The sequence below is a fragment of the Cariama cristata genome, unplaced genomic scaffold (assembly GCF_000690535.1).
Source record: "Cariama cristata isolate BGI_N322 unplaced genomic scaffold, ASM69053v1 scaffold24257, whole genome shotgun sequence".
In the NCBI taxonomy this organism is placed as follows: Eukaryota; Metazoa; Chordata; class Aves; order Cariamiformes; family Cariamidae; genus Cariama; species Cariama cristata.
In genome coordinates, this window is record NW_009627530.1 from 34,764 (window position 1) to 54,506 (window position 19,743).

Sequence of the window (19,743 nt, forward strand, 5' to 3'; positions counted from 1 at the left end):
GCTAATACTTGCGAACCTTTTTAGGATGTCTTTACTCTGAGACTTTTTCTGTGGTCAGAGTGTTGCTAATGTAGAAGATAAAAGCAGATTTATTCCCACTTCTAGCCCACAGTACAGACTTAAAGGTTCTTCCTTTTATAACTGGTGAAGCTCAAAACTTTGTCTTCCTCAAACACTCTGCTGTGTTATACAGTATGAAATCTGATGCAATTCAACTGAATTTTTGGGCTGAAATCCTTTTAAGACAGGATTACACAATGCATAATACAGTAAGGCTTTGATACAGAGTAGGAAATTGAACCTTTTATACAATATAAATATCAAGTGCTAGCAGAGTCTAGCTTTCTGCCCAAAACTCACTTTTTTGTTTGTTTGAATGTGAAGGCACTCTGACCAAGACCCAGGAGCTGTGCACTACACAAGGACAACAGAACATACAATGCAAGTATTGTGAAGGCAGTGGCATCTGGTGAATGGCATGATGAGACAGAGAACACCCCTAATGAGTCAGGAGCAGAACTGCCATAGTGGTCTATCATATAAAGAATGTTTTAATCTAACAGTAGCTCTGCCACTTGTAACAGAGCAAGCAGCACAATAAGCCATTAGCCCCATTTTGGGACAAGGCTGCAACTTTCCATCAAGCCTAAAGAGCGATGTCTGACTGACTGCCAGCCAGCTGTTGTACTGCTCTTCCCTTTCTTGGCTTCAAACCCAAAATAACAGCCACCTCATGCCTGCTTATGTGTGATGAGCAAGGATCCAGATTCAGTATTTCTCAGAGGCCTTGTGATCCAAGGCTGCTTCACTGAACAGGGACGTGGCTGTGTTCATGTGCAAGAACTTAGAGCAGTAGCACATCACCTGCCTGCTTAAAGCCGCCATTTCGGGTTTGTCCTGCAAGGTCAATTGGTGCTGTGTTTGGATGTCCCGAGATTTGTGATGGAGGGTAGAGAACAGTCCTTCACTTTGGCTTCCTAAAGCAAGTCTGTTCTTGGGATGAAGGCTTAAAGGAATAACTTAATTAAGTTTGTTAATCCACAGTTGCTTGCTGGTCTTACATCTACGAGAAAGAGGGTTTTATTGTTAGCCTTTGAGGAACTTGAAATGGAGATTAGAATTGCTGTTTAGCCTAAAAGGGAACAAAAACTGTCATAGAGTTCTGAGCCTTGATACATTTTTCTTATTTAAAAAAAAAAAAAAGAAATGCACTTGAGGCATAATTTGGCAGGCAACATTCTTGGTCAAAGACAGGCTGTTATAAAACTTCATAATAAATTAAATGGATGGTTTCGTTCATGTTTTGGTCTGGCCATGACAAATCCTAAACTCTTAACTGATGGTTTATGGGAATGTAGTCATATGTATATTATTGCTGTACACCCACATGCACAGGCAGTAGTCCAAGCGTGCAGATGAGATAACAGGAACATATAAATAAAGTAGTTGGCTACTTGTCCTAACGTTCTTGAATAGATACTTGTTAAAATTGTGCCAGCCAAACTTATGAATAAATCTGGTGTATCGAAGACTACTCGCATTCAGCTGTGACGGGATACAGGTCACTGTGTGGGCAATTTGTGGCCATTTCATGGTTTTGTTTTTGTGTTGTGTCAACAATTTGAAATGCAAACCGAGAGCTGAAGTAATCCCTGCTGTCCCCTGATAGTTGCAGGTTGCCTCCAGGCCGCCCTGTTCCAAGAGCGGGGTGTTTGCAGGCCCGCAGGGCCATGCCACCTGATCACTCTGGAGTGTGAGGAGGTCTCTGCCTGCCTGTTGGAGAGGAACGCTGTAGTTGTCCTGTCTCCTGCCACCACCACTGCACTGGGACTGGTGTTCTCTGGCGCTGTTACAATATAAAAGCAACGTTTGTTCCATTGTTCCTGCTTCATGTATGTGAGTAGGTGATACCCTGTCCATCACACGTGCCTGTAGAAATACCTGCTGGAAATGATGTCAAAGAACAATTTGCCTTAGGACACGTCCTGTGTCTCTACCTTGTTCTGCACAGGACACCAGGGCAGCAAGGGGGGCTGGTTTGCGCCTCTTTCTGAACGCCTTGGATTATGCTCAGTGGGAGACACAATGAGAGCCAGGACTCTGAAATCAGTGGTGATATACTTGCACAAGCTCAGACTTTCTGTTTTGCCTGTTTTCTTGAAATCTTGGCATGCTCGTAGAAGGGCTAGAAGATGATTTAGAAGGAAAGGCCCCTTCTCCCAGGTCAGTGTGATGCTAGTGCTGCATCCTGGACTTGCCTTGCTGGTTAGCTGGGCTTGCACAGAACCTCCTGGGGACCTGACTGGGGCCTGCTGGAGGATGTGAAAATTACCTGGTTTGGCTGTAATTGAAGCAATGGCAACAATGAAACCTGACTGTTTTGTTTTCTTTCAGTTAGAGGGCAAATCTCCTTCTATTTCTGTAGCAGGTGAGGCGTGGCTATTGTGCTGCTTTAAGTGATGAGTAACTGGCCAAAACAAGTTCAAATAGCAAGCATCTGGGGTAAGGGGAAGCTACCTGCAGAATAAGAAAAGCTGCCTCTGGACCAATTTCCCCATTTGGCCATCCGAGCAGTTAGCACGTTGGCTGTAAATGTCAGACAGACAGTGACATGGAACATGACTGCATGTCTGTGAAGGTGACTGCCAAAAACATTATTGCAAGTGTGTGGGGAAGGCTGTAGTAATCACTGCAAGGTGGTAAGTGCTGGAGCACGAGTGGCATCTGTCCACAGATGAGATTGAATGAAATGTCTCCTTTCTATGTTTTGTTTATTTGAGTTGAAGTAAAGTACGTACTCAGAAAGCTTCATTGTCTTTTAAAACAGATTTGACTGGACAGGAAAGCTTCGTTGTCTGTTTTGCTGGAAAGGCAGGTTTCAAGACCTGTTACGTTTAGTGCCTTATTTTTGAGATAGCATCATCCCCAAAACAGTGGGAAGGAGTACGGCTAAGTATATAGGAATGCTGTAACTGTAAACGGATTTATCTGGACATAATGTTAAGCCTTTTCAAAGATAGCAGTGCATTAAAATGTTAAGTTTGATTATACTTTTAATCACACTGTTTTCCTACTTTTTCTCTCTTTTTCTGGAAGCCTGATGGGTTTTGGTTTTTTGCTTTCAATATTATGGCCACAAACATGCTTGTCATTGCCTAACAAATAATCACTTTTAGATTGTAAGCCTTCAGGGGCAAAGGTTTTCTGCCCTGTCTCCCCGCTGGAGAGCCCTCAGTGCAGAGGTTATGGTTCCAGCTGGAGCATTTGGGTCAAATCATAATATAAATTTAGCAATAGTAAATATTTGAATTGGGGGCTGTATGGATCTGTTGATGCTGCTGAATGGCAGCAAACACCACAACTGAGCCTTACTGAACTTTTTTGCAGAGCTGGAAGCTTGCTCCTTGGAGCAGGAATTCTGCAGTCTCAGGGAAGACAGCGAGTCTTTTGGAACATTCTTTCTATTCTTAAGGCAACATTTTGAATGGGGAAAATAAAGCATAAAAAGGAAGGAGGTGATCTGAACTCATCAGTAAAATTGCAGAACAGCAGCCTCCAAAATCTGTGTTGTAGCGTAATTCCTTTTTATGCTTAAGTACTGAGATTGAAGTGCACACCCTGAACCAAACGATTACGGGACTAGATGGACTAAGTAAATAGCTTGCCTCTTACAGAAAGTAGTTTAAGTTTAGAAGAGGAAGAAGAAATATCGTAAACTTAAATAAATCCCTTTGAGGATAAATGCTTCAGCTGCAGGCATTTTTCCTGGCATGAAACTGCTGGAGATTCAGCTCTTGGAAGCTTGGCAGGAATGTGGTAACATTAATAAGTCATCATTCATCTGTTGATCAGAGTTTTATGTGAGAAGTCATCATTGTTACCCATCTGGCAGGATGTCCGAAGCACAGAAGGTATCTTTGCTTGATAAAGAGCAGGTAGAGTTGGGAGCAGGCTATCTGTTGTGTGGTGTCTACCCAGGGTGGGGGGAGACAGGATGGTGGGAGGGGTGTTGGAGGCTGCTTAGCAGTTATCTGGACTGGTTTCTGTGACATGGCTTTACAGCTAGTCCTTGGCTTGAGCAGGGAAGTCTCCCCTTCTCCCTGGGGAGAAAAGAAGCTGCGTGACATTTAAGTAGGAACATAGTTTGACTTGTCCCATAAAGATTTGGAGAGACTGTGTATTTGAAAACTGAGGGTGCAGCCTATTTATTGAGCTGTAAACTTGCCTTTTTTTTTTTTATCAAGGAAACTCTGTGTTGGCATAGTGGGCAAAAGGAAAGGTGGAATTAAAGTGTGCTTTTTCATATCCTGATTCTCAGCTGTACTTGATGCACCTTCCTACTGCTCTTGCCATGGGAGAGATCTTGGCAGAAACAGAGGAACTCTGATGTGTGAGTAGGAGGCTGGTGTTTACATGTAGCTTCTTGTGTTGCTGAGTCCTTTTTGGTGGGTGGTTTGTGTGTGTTTAATTTGCTTTTGTTGTTTTAATTTTTTAATTTAAGTGTGACCTTTCCTAGATCACTTTTAGGTAGTGGAAGTAATGGAAGCATCACTGCAGGTACTTGAAAATACAGTAGCTCATATGTGTGCAAATCTTATATATGAAACTTCTGTTTAATGTGTAACCCAGTGAGAGTCACTGTGTTTGCTGTGCTGTCTGAAGAGATGAACCAGCTCAGGTAGGGAACAATGGAGCCTGTTCTTTAGTTAAAGGAATTTTTTGTCTCCTCTTGGCTCTAGATCTCTGTGAGGATGCTGTAAATGTTCCAGTGCAAGGTTGCTGGCATGTCCATTAAAAATAAAAATAAGGAAAGTATTAGTTGAAAATAACTCACTTTAGTTACTCAGTAAACCTGCTTCCATTCTGATGGGAATACAGTTTAGAAATTAAGTAAACCTAGACTTCAGTACCATGAGTTGGGGTAGAGAGGTCATTTTGCCCTTAAGCGGAGCTATTAAAACCTACAAGAGTGTGAACTTCAGTGACACACTTTTTCTTTGGTAGGCACTCCTTCCTATTCTTTAGGTATGTTTAGGGTGTGTAGTTAAAGGTACTAATATATCCTGTAATAAGATTTGTATCTTTACATTCTGTGGCTTAAAATCACCGAACTAGCAGCTCTATGCCAACTTCAGTTTCTTACTGCTTTTGAAGTTGCCCCAGTTCCAAGTGAATCCAGAACAAGATGAGACAAAGACTGGCAGCGTGTGTGGCTGTGGATCAGAAAGGAGTATTTTTGAGAGGAGTTGCATGTGTTGCTGAGTGCCATCTCTACCTGAGATCAAGCTATTTCATGTAACAAACTTTGTAGCCATGTGGACTTAGTTATGTAAAGGCACATTTAAGTAACATCTCAGGGTTTAAACCATTTTTACCTGTTCTGGTTTTCAGATTTCTAAACTAAAAAGGAAATATAATTTTATTATAATTTTTTCCTTTTCCTCTTCCAATTATTTTAATTACTTTTTTTTTTAAAAAAAGTATCACTGTGGATTTTTTAGTAATAAAAAGCAGCCTCTAGGGACTGGAGTTACCAGATGGGCTTTTATTTTGGTGCAGCTTGCTTTTGCATCTTGATAAATTCCCGAAGTGCTCTGGTCAGAAGTGCCAGATGTTTACTGTGTGTTCCTGTACTTCTGATAGTGGTAGCAAAAACACTGCAGAAGCATCACTGGCTAAAAGGTAGGGGAACAGCAGATTTTGAAATGGTAAAGGGATTAAATGCTTAACACTTGAGCGCAAGCAGCTGTTAGAGTTTATTGGATGGTGTAACTTTTAATTGCATTGTATGTCCATGTTAGCACAGGTTAAATCAAGTGAAGTAACTTTCAGTTGTGACGGTACTTGAGTAAAAGTGCTTAGTGTTAAAATGGGGGTCTTGCACACACAAGTTAGACTGTCTTTTCAAGATCCTGGGCTTGGATATGTTTTAGGAATGGTGTGAAATGAGATACAAAGTGTCCATTCACTGTTTTTGCTCTAGTCTGGCTAAGTAAAACAGAAAATGGTGTTGGAAATCTGATCGCTCAGCCTTAGTGTAGCTACTTCGATCGCTGGGGATGCATTCCCTCTGATAAAAGAAGGATCAATCAGTATTGTGTAAATAATGGTGGTTGTAAGGGCAATGTAAGGTTTGGAGTGCGTGTGCCAGGGTACACCGAGGCATGTTCTTTGCCTTCATCTGCAAGGTCCTTGTTACTCTGCTGTAGGATTTCTGTTCAGACAGTTGTGCTATGCAAGATTCATGTTCTTCCTGAGAGAAATTGCCTGTCAAATGCCTGTGCGTTCATGGACTGTTACAGATATGGAAAGCATAAGTTCAGTATTTACCCCTGCTGGGGTCTAGCCTCATTAGTCATCTCGCTTGGCTTCTTGCATGTTGGCTTGCTATGTGGTTTGTTTTATAACTGTAAAATCACATGTGGTTAACTGGCTTGAACTGCAAAACTCATAGTTGTTATACTGAGCTCTTTACCACCTACAGAGACCATACAGACGGATGCTCAAGGACCACTCTCCTCTCTGCTCTTGATTCCTTCTCCTCTCTTCTCTCATGCCCTTTATGATCTCTGCTACTAACCTGCACAAAGTAAGGACAGAGCAGTGTTACTGAACAGTCAGCTTAGGATCTCGCTGACCTTTTCAAGGTCAAAAACTGACAAGTTGTATTCTGAAAGATACTGAGCGCCTGCACTGCACTCTGAAGCCTGGGGGTAAATGTGAATAAAAACTGAAGCTTGTACTTTTGGTCAAAGCAACCTTCTCATAAGAGCATGGCTCAGGAGTACTGCAGTAGGCAAAGTGGGAAGTTGCTCATTTTCTGTGCTCTGTGAACACAGAACTCACATGTGGCAAATGCAGAGTTTATTGTGTTAATAATCTTCAGGTGCTTTGGGGATCTGGTCGGAAGTACAACATTGGGCTTCTGTTTTGAAAGTCATCCTTAACCAGACTTCTCTGGTCATTTACAGCAAGGCAAGAATGAGGTATGATTTGAGAGTTTATTGTTAGGGAAATTATGGCTGCTAATACTGCTTTTTAAATATCACATTGATTACAAAACCATCTGTGTAGGAGTTGTGTATAGCACTAGACCTTCAAAGAGCCAGTAAACAAGGAAGATTCAGTGTAAACACTTAAATAGTAGGATCCAAAAGTAGGTTAGAGTATTATACAACCTGAACAAGCCCAGCTTTCAAGGGCAGAATTTTTGAAGATTTAAAAAAAAAATTTTTTATAGATTTAACTTTTGTAAATGGGTACTAATTTGACACTGATTATATAAAGCAAGAATCTTATTTTTGTCTACAACTTACTGAGGCCTAATATTTCCTGTATGCAGTCTGAGGGAAACTAGATTTTGATAATTTTTCATTTACCGAATTACTGTCAGTTAAGTTAATGTTGTTCATAAAGATGATGATTCCTTAGTTGGGGAATTTATTTACAGTCTATATCAGAGATTATATATTCCCTTTTAGGGAAAGTCCAAAATTATAGCTGTGCAATTTGGGCAGTGGGATGGGGGAACTGGGGAGATGGGTTAGTTGCAGGGGTTTTGTTTGGTTTGTTTGTTTCTTCAATAATCAGTGTATGAGAGGTGCTGATTAATCCTTCTTCATCATGTAAGTGTGTTATCAAATAACAGCATTGTGGTTTTCCATATAAATTTATATAATGAGATTTAGTTATAATTAAAAGCAATTGTGGAACTCTTGTTCCTTAGTTGGAATGTTTTTCTCTATAGGAAATCTCCTTTCAGCTTTGAGTTTGTTGCTTTCTCCTTATTCAGTTATCCATTATGCCCACAGAGCTCTTGCGGTACACCATCTCTAAAATACTACATTCAGAGTGATATGCAATTAATCTTAAAGTCAAATCATACAGATGAATATCCCATACCGTAGAAATTTGCTTAACCTCAAATATCAAATAGGCCAAACAAATAACAGTTTGCTTAGTTGATGTGTAGCCAAACAAAAATAAACCAACCCAGATCTTGCAGATTGATCTAAAACTGGTAGTTTTGGTTGCTGTCAGATGTTTAGGGAAGAAATAGTGAGTGGGAATTCTTGACTTTCTAATTTGGTAGAAAAAAAGAAATAACAGAAATCTCTTTCTGTGCAGGTTCTTAGGTTAAATCTGTTTCTGATCTTCCTGTGACAAAAGCACTTACCAGGAAGTATCTGATAGCGTAAGCCGCACTGTAGTCCTTGCTTTCTGGTGTTAGTTAATGTTCTGCAATACCTTCCGTTGCTGAAGAAGTAGCAAAACATTTCATATAGCAGAGAAACGCTACAAAACTACCTACCTAGAAATACCTATGTTGTATTTTATTGTGGAATGTTTCCTGAGCTTTTCGGGCAGTAGGGGCACTCAGTGTGCAAATCCATGAGTAGCTGAATTTGGGGGTTTGATTTGCAGCATGCTTGAGAAGAGGAGCCGTAGTCACAGTTGTGCCTAAAAGTGGTTTTGTAACTTGACTTGGGTCAGGTAGAGCAAAGCACTATAATCCCTTGTGGAATAAAGCAGCAGAGAGTTAACTCCTCTTTTTCAAATGGGCTGCTGCTTTTCTACACTATCCAGAGGCAGTCCCTCAGCCAGTGTACTAGGAGCTGGAAACTGGGCTAGGAATAGTTGTAATTTTCCCAGCTACAGTAGCAGGGACAATTTCCCTCTATTACTAGATCGCAAGGCCTACTGGTGTTTTGGTTAAACCTCCTTCAGTTTGTTTTAAACTTCTCTTAATCTCAGAAACTGAGTTACAATGCAGGTGATGAATGTGTCTGTGTACTCAGAGTGCATAAATTCAGTCATAGGCCCTTTTCTGAATGTCTTTATGCATTATTTTACCAGAGCTCTGGGGCTCCTTACACTTGGTTCTGTGGAGAAGAGGAAAAAAAAAAAAAGGATGGTGCCATCTTCTTGATCTTTGCAGATTGTCTGTGAAACAATTGATATTCACAGCATCCTGGCTAAGAGGAATCTCATAATCCATTCTTATCACATTAAGGTCTAATTGCCTGCCTTAATAGGATGTTGCAGAAGTAGAAAAACAAAGGAAGTAGAAATGGTTGGTGGAAAGAGAGAGTAAAATACACAGCAGAAATAAATTTAAGCCTATGGTCACTTGATCAAAAGCAAGTTAGCGAAGCCTTTTAGTTATGGGAAAACTTTTCTTCTCCTTAATTTCCTGTGGGAAGGGAGAAAACGATTTTGTTCATGGTAGCACTTTTTCTTTTCAACTAGAAATGGTTGGGGTGTGTGTTGGTGTTTTGGTTTGGTTTTTTGGCTTTTTTTAGGAAATTCTTGACCAGTTGCAGGGACAAAGCTAATTCAAGAATCTTTTGGTTTCCTGAAACAAAGTGGGCTTGTTTGGAGTCTGGGAACCCGAAAGTAAAATGGGAGGTTCATGCACTACGATTCTGTTTTATTTGTTTGTTCTAACTTTGAATTTGCTTTAACTTTAAATATACTTTTAAAACAGGAGGGCCAGTGAATTACAGGGGCAGACAGATGAAGTTTTTATCAGTAAGAACAGGAAGAAGTAGGATGTAAATAAACATTAGTGACATACCAATCTGCTGCTTCCTTTTCCTCTAACTTCTGTATTTAAGCTAGAACAATTTCTTAGGAAATAACTCCAGTATGTCCACTTTGTATTTCAGCATTTATAGTCTGAAATGTGTCAGAAAAATTCACCAGGTTAATTGCATTCTGAGCTCTTTCTATTAGAGCTTTTCTTTGACTAATGAAAGGATTATAATTGGGTAAGAAGTATGATTTATTAAATTAGTTGTTACCCTTGCTGATTTAATGTAGGCTTGTAACTTAGAACAATTGTATTGTATTGTCATTGTCAATTACTTTCTTTTTATATTCTATTTTCACTGTAACTTACATATCTGCAAAATAAACAAAGTGTGTTTAGTTCTAGAGCTCCATATCACATTAGCAATGAAAAGGGAGGTAGTACTACACTGCTTTCAGAACTTTAGTTTTTCTACCTAAAATCTTAGAAGGTAGCAAGAAACAGTTGTGCTTAGAACAGTTGCATTTGTCTAGATGAAAGAGATTTCCTCCCCGCCCCAGAGAGAGCATGGACCTGGTAGATAGCTGGAGGTAATGGATGGAGCTGGGAGAGGTTAATGTTATCCTAGAGCGTCATCCAAATTACAGAATTGGAGACAGTGCGTTTGGGAGGAAAAAGAATTATTTGCAAAAATTAAAGGTCTTCATTATGTTGTGTAACTGCAGCTCTAAAGATCATACTGCAATAGGCTTGAATTAAAATCTGCGCTTATTAAAAGTAAACTAAAATATACTACTTGAAAAAGGAGACTGTCCTGAAATTCCATATTGGTAATTAAAAATTATTTTTCTTCAGGAACCACAGTTTTCTAGTTTGGGTCTAGATCTTGGTGTGTCAAACCCCCATGTTCTGCTGAGCCACACGGTCCATCTGGTGCCTTGCAAACCCTGAAAAGCGCTGAAAGAAATGCATGTTTTCACCATGAGAGATCAGACATTTTGGCTTTTCAGCTGCATAGTACTTTGTTCTTCAGTTTGAGCTACCTGGTTACGGACCTTTTTTGCATCGGGGTTGTGAATAGAGCATGCGCTGGTCCGCTGGTCTTGAGGGAAGACCACCTGTGGCAGGGAGTTGCAGGCTCTGCCTGCCAGACACAGACTGGCATTGACATTTTTTTTTTTCTTATTTGTTTCCTTTTCCATACTACCGTGTCATCACTGCAGTTTATCATAAAACCCCAACCCCAGTCTGGTACCCTTAACAGAAGGTGAAAATTAGCAATGAAAATACTATCTACCTACTTCAAGGAATATTCTGGACAGTAGTCTTTAAAAGCAGGTTTTAAAAACTTTAAATAGTTTAAATTTAACTGTGGAATAAAGAAAACCCCAAAACATTACAGTACTGTAGAGACCTGTTGTTCTGAGTACCTCTTAATAGTTTGATTTCTAAGCATCTGCAAAAATAAAATAAAAGTTAAGTTCTATGGTTATTAGTTTAGTAAAATCAAACACCAATATAGGTAATGATGGATTTAAGAGAGAAAATACCAAATTTATTTGCAGCCTGTCAGAATGTGTCTTATACTGTGGGTAGGTTTATAGTTTTTAATTTTTGGTTTTTGAGACTCAGAGCATTAAAATATTTAGACATGTGAGGACAGAAACCTGTTTTCAGCTCCTGGAATTGACTTTTCGCTAGCTAAAAAAGGTCTACCTCTCTTTTATGAGATACAGTGTTAGACAGTAATGCCACAGAGGGGTTTTTTGTGTTGTATAACTGCTGATCTCTCCCAAAACAGCAGCTCTTCTGTGAGTATCAGTAACTTGAAAGAAAAGACATGTTCAGAGCATTGAATGTGGTACTTCTCGGTGTAAAGTTCCTGTTACACTACACTCTCTGCAGCCTCACGAAGAGGATTACACAGGCTCTGTTGTGTCTCCTAACCTTTTTTGAAATAATTTTGTGTGTGTGCAAGACAGAGGTCTGATAGAGGTGATTTTTTTAGCTTTAGAGGTTTTTTTAAGTGTTCTTTCTAAGTCTCTAACTGGAACCACTTTGTGCTCTCTCACTCCTTTTCCATTATTTCAGTTGCTTAGAGCAGCCACGTCTGCAGCGCTTGGGTTTTGGTGCTTTATCCACGTGTTCTCATGGCAGAAGCAAAAAAAAATCACCTTCATTCTGTGAAAGGAATTCTGCAGGTTGTGCCCCAAACCGCAATGAAGTAACTTCCCATGTAATTAGCTAGTGCAAAGTTGACGGAAAGGCTAACCCCAGAGGAACAAGCAGTAGCAGCTACCCATGTTTGTTACAGCAGTCATCTCATTCCTTCTTCCCATCGTGCTTGCAGCCTCCTCCCTGCACATTGCATAGCTCTATGTGCAGGGGCACGGCTGTAGTATGCACGCATGACTTGTCCTCGCTAAGCCTTTGGCTCTGCTCTCCTCTTGAACTATTGCACTAGTAACCTAATGGACGAGAAGTTCTTGTGGCTGCCAGGATGGGTGAGACCACAGTGAAAACAACCTGGAGATCTGTGAGAGCATCCCTTCCAAACAGCTTCCAAGAAAGAATGGGGAAAAAGAAAGCAAAAAAAACCAAACCAACAAAAACCTGCAAACAGCTCTGCTCCTGTTTTGTGTTTTTTGTCAGGTGGCAGTTGTGCTTTAGGAGTAAGGAGGGCCCTTTTATATCTCTCTGTTCACATTAGTAGAAACGACTAGTGCTATTCTTTTGCATGGGTTGTTATTTAAATGTCAAAGGTAGCAATTCTAGGGCAAGCAGTCATGCTCTGATTCTGGTCTAGGTAAGCACCAAGAGACAATAAAGAAAATGGGAGTTTGTAGTTAACTTCAAGTAAAGCACTGGGAGGCTTTGATAGCTGTGGGTGTGTTACTGGTCTGTGTCCTTCAGCACTTCCTATAGCAGCTACGGCCCTGGGGAGGTGCGTGGGGGAAGGCGCGGGACCCGGGCGGAGGCTCGTGTGGAGCTGGGAGAACCGTGAGACCCTGACAACTTGTGTTACTGATGAGGGAAGAGTATTTTACATTTGTTTGCCCAGTGGAAAATAAAGGAGGAGAGAGCTGGAAGTTCTTTCTGCCCAGTCCCTGAGGAACTCAGTCTTATCTTCTACATTTTGGCAACTGCGCCAGGAACACCAACTGAGATGAGTGCTGCAGTGAGATAAAACCCTCTCCTCTCTGGCTGCCTTCACCAAATCCCAGGCTAGGTATGCAAAACTGGTAAAAGCTCCTGGGAGGAAAGCGTGGGAGGCCAGGGGCTGGATCCCTCCCTGTGGTGGAGGAGACATTTTCATTGCGAGCTCCATGCCAGGCTCTGTAATGCCGACCACTGGCCTTTCCCACAGACTGAGATCACGGGGGCTGATTGCACTGGTGTGGGCAGGAGAGGGGCTGATGCATGCCTTTGACCATATAGGCAGTAGCTGATGTTTGAGTTCTGCATATAGAAATGTCTGTTATCTTCTTCAGAGAAAAGTAGGCTAGAAATAATCAATCATGTTGTATATTCATGACCTGTGACACTGTCCTTTAGGGTTTGTAAGGTGCTTGTTCATACAAATTGGTATGCTACAAGTTAAAAACAGTAAATCTGATGCATCTTTCTACTGCCTGTTTTGATCTCCTTGTGCTCTGCTAAGCTGTTCTCCCAACCAAAGGGAGCCAGACTGTGTGCTAATGTACATCCTGTCTCCTTCTCCACTCCGTGTGTGCACACAAGCTGCATATTTTGCTTTAGAAACAGCAAATTTGGGTCACAAGTTCAGAAGTTAAAACGATGATTTTACCACATCCTGCTTGCACAGGAAACTTAATTTTAAAAAACTGATAAATTGAGTCCTCTAGATTTTGTCAAAACAAAAAGCAAAGCAAGCTATTTAAAGCTTCAAAAAGGTTTGGATTCTCACACAATCAGTTTGCCACTTTGTCTCACAGTACATATGTTCAATTTAAAATGAAAGCCTTGCAGCCTGCTCCTGTGCTACCTGGACTAACCAGCTTCCTATAGTCATCAGGCTGTGATGAAAATCTGAAAAAAATATTTTCCCCATTATGTTAAGAAAGAGTTGTGTTGGTTTTTTTTTTTTCCTTGGTTGGCTGGGTTGGATTTTTCTGAAGAAGGATTATTTGTTCATTAATTGGGGAAAAAAATTTATACAGTACCATTTGGTCCAATGAATAGGTGGTAACTGTTTCTCAGTGTAAAACATCCAAACACATTTAAAGAAATTGTGCCAAATATTCAGTAGTAACTGCAAGATTTTCACTTGTGCAGTGGTACTTAAAGGAAAGGAACCAGTCAATCTGGTAAGCAATGTGGATGCTCAATGGCAAGGAGTGGGAGACGTTGACTGTTACTGTGTTAGATGAAAAGAAATGAGAGACCTGGCTCATAATGTAACAAGAGACCTAAAATGTGCTGTGCAAGTCATGAGCAAGGTGAAAAGCATTGAACAAATGCTATTTTGTTTAAACGCAAGGTACTACAAAATAACATTACTGCTGGATTTCATATGTTTACACTCAAGCAGTTGTTTTTACAGAATCCATTTTTGAGCAGTGTAATCAATTGTTGCTATTCATGTTATTAATACATACCAGCTACAGCACTTTCAGATATTTCAGTTGCACAGAGCAGGCCTTGGTGCTTGTACTGTGAAGTGGCAAAGATACATAAATATCATCTGGCCTGAAGTGAGAAGACTTCTGTTTTGATGCTAAAGTAATGCATCATTTCAGTACATATCCTTTGAGAAAAGAGTGAGTGGAGTGATGGGCAATATGTGACAGGCAACAAAACATAATGAAAACTGGAACCTTCTGAGGATCTGTATGTCATGGTGTGGTTCTTATTAAATGGTAAAATAACCTACTCGCCAGTCAACAATACTGATTTTTGTGTTTGTTCTCTTGTAGGAATGTTCACCCTTGCAGAAGTTGCATCACTCAATGACATCCAGCCAACTTACCGTATCTTGAAACCATGGTGGGATGTATTTATGGATTATCTAGCTGTTGTTATGTTAATGGTTGCCATTTTTGCTGGAACCATGCAGCTGACCAAAGACCAGGTGGTCTGCTTGCCAGTTTTGCAGTCTACTGTAAATTCAAAAGCACAACCTGGCACATCAGGGAAGGCTGACTTTACCACTGTTGAAACAACCACTGGTCAAGGAGAAGACGCATCAGTGAGAACGGTTTCCTTTGGAAGTGCCCCTACTGTAACACCTGATGTACCTCTGAGCAGAGCTACCTCTTCTCAGTATCAACCCACTGAATCAGGCGAGGAGCTTAAGAAGGAGCAGAAAGATTCTTTAGGCCGTAAAACAAATCTGGATTTTCAGCAATACGTATTTATTAACCAGATGTGCTATCATTTGGCTCTTCCTTGGTATTCAAAGTATTTTCCCTATCTTGTTCTCATCCATACTATCATTTTAATAGTCAGTAGCAATTTTTGGTTCAAGTATCCCAAGACTTGCTCAAAAATTGAGCATTTTGTGTCTATATTAGGGAAGTGCTTTGAGTCCCCTTGGACTACAAAAGCGTTGTCTGAAACGGCATGCGAGGACTCTGAGGAGAACAAACAGAGGTTAACTGGTGCCCAGTCCCTGCCCAAGTATGTTTCCACTAGCAGTGATGAAGGAAGCCCAAGTGCCAGCACCCCCATGATAACAAAGTCTGGCTTCAAATTTTCAGCTGACAAGCCGATGATCGAGGTTCCCAGTGTCACTATTTTAGATAAGAAAGATGGAGAGCAAGCCAAAGCACTGTTTGAGAAAGTCCGTAAGTTCCGGGCTCACGTGGAGGACAGTGATCTGATTTACAAACTCTACGTTGGCCAGACTGTCATCAAGACTGTCAAGTTCATATTTATTCTCTGCTATACTGCAAACTTCGTTAACACCATTAGTTTTGAACACATCTGCAACCCGAAAGTGGAACACCTGATTGGCTACACACAGTTTGAATGTACACACAACATGGCTTACATGTTGAAGAAGCTGCTTATCAGCTATATTTCACTCATTTGCGTCTATGGCTTTATCTGCCTCTACACGCTTTTCTGGCTGTTCCGAATACCTTTAAAAGAATACTCCTTTGAAAAGGTCAGAGAAGAGAGTAGCTTCAGTGATATCCCTGATGTCAAAAATGATTTTGCATTTCTCTTGCACATGGTAGATCAGTATGATCAGCTGTATTCTAAGCGATTTGGTGTCTTTTTGTCAGAGGTAAGTGAGAACAAACTACGGGAAATTAGTTTAAACCATGAATGGACTTTCGAAAAGCTGCGACAACATGTTTCCCGCAACGCGCAGGACAAGCAAGAGTTGCATCTCTTCATGCTGTCGGGGGTCCCCGATGCAGTGTTTGATCTGACGGATCTGGATGTGTTGAAACTGGAGCTGATTCCTGAAGCAAAAATCCCAGCAAAAATTTCCCAGATGACAAATCTTCAGGAGCTTCATCTGTGCCACTGCCCTGCAAAGGTTGAGCAGACTGCCTTCAGCTTCCTCCGGGACCACTTGAGATGCCTTCATGTAAAATTCACAGATGTTGCAGAAATTCCTGCGTGGGTGTATTTGCTCAAAAACCTCCGTGAATTGTACTTGATAGGCAACTTGAACTCTGAAAACAATAAAATGATAGGGCTTGAATCTCTCAGAGAGTTGAGACACCTTAAAATTCTCCACGTTAAGAGCAATTTGACCAAAATTCCACCCAATATCACAGATGTGGCACCACATCTGACAAAACTGGTCATTCATAATGACGGGACTAAGCTTGTGGTACTCAATAGCCTTAAGAAAATGACTAATGTTGCAGAGTTGGAACTGCAGAACTGTGAACTGGAGAGAATTCCCCACGCCATCTTCAGCCTCTCTAACTTACAGGAACTGGATTTAAAGTCAAATAGCATACGCACAATTGAAGAAATCATCAGTTTCCAGCACTTAAAAAGATTTACTTGTTTAAAGCTGTGGCACAATAAAATAGTCAACATTCCTTCCTCCATTACCCACATAAAGAATTTAGAGTCCCTTTATCTCTCCAATAACAAACTCGAATCTTTACCAGCCGCAGTGTTCAGTTTACAGAAACTTAGGTGTTTAGATGTAAGCTACAATTCAATCGCATTGATCCCAGTGGAAATAGGTTTGCTTCAAAATCTGCAGCATTTTCACATCACAGGAAACAAAGTCGACATTTTGCCAAAACAGTTGTTTAAATGTGTTAAATTGAGGACTTTGAGTCTGGGACAAAACTGTATTACCTCAATCCCAGATAAAGTTAGTCAACTGGTGCAGCTGACTCATCTGGAACTGAAGGGAAACTGCTTGGACCGTCTGCCAGCAACGCTGGGGCAGTGTCAACTTCTCAGGAAAAGCGGGCTTGTGGTGGAAGATCACCTCTTTGACGCTTTGCCCTCAGAAGTTAAAGAGGTGTTGAATCAAGACACAAGCATTCCCTTTGCTAACGGGATTTAGGCTGAGGTGAAATACTCCAGTAGCTGACTTCCAAATGACAAATGCTAAAAAGTATGGCAATTGTGAGACCATGCGTTTTAGAAAGCAGAATTCCTTGGAAGGCAGGACTACTAGCAGGATTAGAAGAGGTGTAACCGAGTGTTCGATGTTTGCAGTGTTTTAAAAGATTATTTCCAAAATTTTTGAGAGTATAAAGAACCTTAATAATCTCAATTCTTTTTCCCTTAAATTGTTTGTAACTTGGATGCTGCCGCTTTTGAATGTTTACAAATCTGCTTGCCTGCTTAAAGTAAATGATTAAATTGATGACCTTTTCTTACTATGCAAGTTATTCCTTAAGGTCTGGATTTACTTTAGTGCATTATGGGAGGAAAAAAGAGGATAAATGTCATATACGGTATGGTTCTAACAGCACTTGAAACACATGTTGATGCGTGTTGTTAGCGTTTAGCAACCCTCAGCAAATGAAACCAGTTTGGCTGTACTTTGAACTGCACCAGAACCACCATTTTCCTGCATTAAGATATGAGGTTTGCATCAGGCCAAGTGTGTTTGCCTGCATTCTTCATCCTCAAGGCCTCATGTTCTTGGGTGAGATTTTTTTTCTGTGGTCCAGTATGCTGCTCCTTCACACTGGCAAAGACCGGTCACATTCCCACAGCTGGTCTCCCCCTCAGCTTCCATAACACTCTTCAGTCCCATGCAGCAGTGGGTGGTAAAAGGGAGAATACTGCCACTTGGCTTTCAAGTTGGAGATAGTTTTGGTATTTGAACTGTATTGCAAGGCGACTTTGAAAGCCATTAAATACAAAGTGACTTTACTGCTCATGTTTTGCTCCTCTTCCCTGTTTTCATCTGGGAAACTCAAGGCATTTTATGAGTTGGTGGTTGTTTTGTTTCACAGCCCTTGCTTAGGAACTGGGATGTCTGCTCCATTTGCTAGACTAATGAGAGAGACATAAGAGTTACAATTTACCCAAATGTGATTTAGCTTTATCACCTATTGTGGTGTATCTTCCACACCTGGACTTTAACTGTAGGACCACCCTTCTCCTACACCCCAGCCCAAGTAATTTGATGTTTTTTGAATGCTTACGCACTGTTAGAAAACCCTAACTGTGTGCCAGATAAGTCATCAAATAAAGAAAAAAGCAGACAGCAGTGAGCGTGGGATTTTTTTTTTGTTTGTTTTTTTGGTGTTGTTTTTCTAATGAGTTTGTATTGCCAGAACCATTAAAGAAATATAATCCATTAAATCTGCAAAATCATCAGTTGTAAATCTTGGCCACTTACATTCCATGTGTGCAGAAAAGATGTACTATGCTGGGAGATGATTACACGATTACTCATGGTTTAAACACAATTCCCTATTGTAGTGCGGTCAGGACTGAACTAGTCTGTAGTTCAAGGGACTGTTCTTCTCACACAGAAATCCTCATGCACAGCGATTTCTACTGTAACTTCACCAGAGCTGCCCTGACTTACACCACTAGTAATGAGGGGATAGTTTAGGCCTAGGGGCGTTGAGCAGTCAGGAACATTACAAATACTGCTCTTACGAATCTTGCACATTTTATTGTTAATCATTTACTGTTAGTCATGCTGGGAGGACTGTTCTCAGCTGTAGGTAGCAGTCTCTGAATACACACCTGCACTGTATGTTTATGTATATCAGAAGACCAGTTTATGAATAGTGGTTTTCCCACTTCTTTTGGGGATACAGTCTGTTTTCCACTTGCCAGCAGGTACTAAACTTGGCATGTTGACAGTTCTGCAACACCAAGTCACAGGTTTGGCAGAATACTTGCAGTTACTGATCTGTCCTCGACGGGGAAATTTAGTACTAATCCTCAATTTTTTTTTTAAGTAGAAGTTAAGGCTGCAGTGGATTTTTTTTTTTTAAGAAACTCTTTCATGTGTTTATTTTTTGCACATAGATCACTTTAAAATTGCTGGACTATTGACTCTCTAGAAAAACTGTGGAATATACTATTGGTGTATGCTTTGTATTTGCTGTTGAGTGTCATTTCAGATTCCAAGAAATTGTGTGTAGGAGGGAGGAAGAGTTGGAGGATGACAAAGTAATTAAAATATTTAGAAAAATATTCTATTTTTCATCTTTTTTCTTATTTTAATAGCTGAGTCGCACAGAATGCGGCTGTGGATTGAACCAGCTTTTAAAAGCATTTTTTTGGTGTTTCTGATTCTCCTGCTGTCCCTACTGATGTTCAAAAAATAAATACATGTCCACTTTGTATCAGTATGGTATACATAATTTAGACTACTGTTTTGACTAGTTATTAGCCAATGGTACTTCTTTAGACAACTTCCTCCAAAATAAGTATATGTTAAAGTTAATTTCAGGCTTGTGATGCTTGCTCAGCATAAACTCCATTCTTGTTTTTAGGAGAGCTTTCTCAGAGTGGGGAGGAACTGCCCATCATCCCCATGTCGCCTCCCCCAGTCCTTCCTCCTCTTTGTGCCCGTTTATAAATGTTCCTCTTTCCTGTGTGTCAACTGACACAGTCTTGCTTTAAAGTCTTGGAAGTTCATCTCTTTTCCATGTAAGGCATGTGAAACATATTTTGCATTTCTATTTGATTTAATAAATAAGATGTTTATATCTTCCTCTAATCTAATTCTGATTAATGGGGCAAAAGTGTGTTTGCATAGTAAAATCTCTAATTTTGAGTGTCTTACG

At 40.5% G+C, this 19,743-nt stretch overlaps 1 protein-coding gene across 5 annotated transcripts; it reads left to right on the forward strand.

The window, feature by feature from the left end:
- Nucleotides 1-14,471: 14,471 nt before the first annotated feature.
- Nucleotides 14,472-17,355, forward strand: LRRC8D (leucine rich repeat containing 8 family, member D). 5 transcript variants are annotated; one of them, XM_009704477.1, is made up of 2 exons: nucleotides 14,472-14,735; nucleotides 14,859-17,355. In XM_009704477.1, the coding sequence occupies exons 1-2, from the start codon at nucleotides 14,472-14,474 to the stop codon at nucleotides 17,040-17,042; spliced, it is 2,448 nt and encodes an 815-aa protein (XP_009702779.1). In that variant the 3' UTR covers nucleotides 17,043-17,355. The 5 variants fall into 5 exon arrangements, with proteins under 5 accessions (XP_009702779.1, XP_009702781.1, XP_009702782.1 ...); XM_009704479.1 differs by having other exon boundaries at nucleotides 14,472-14,721; nucleotides 14,863-17,355; XM_009704480.1 differs by having other exon boundaries at nucleotides 14,472-14,721; nucleotides 14,872-17,355.
- The last annotated feature ends 2,388 nt before the right edge of the window (nucleotides 17,356-19,743 follow it).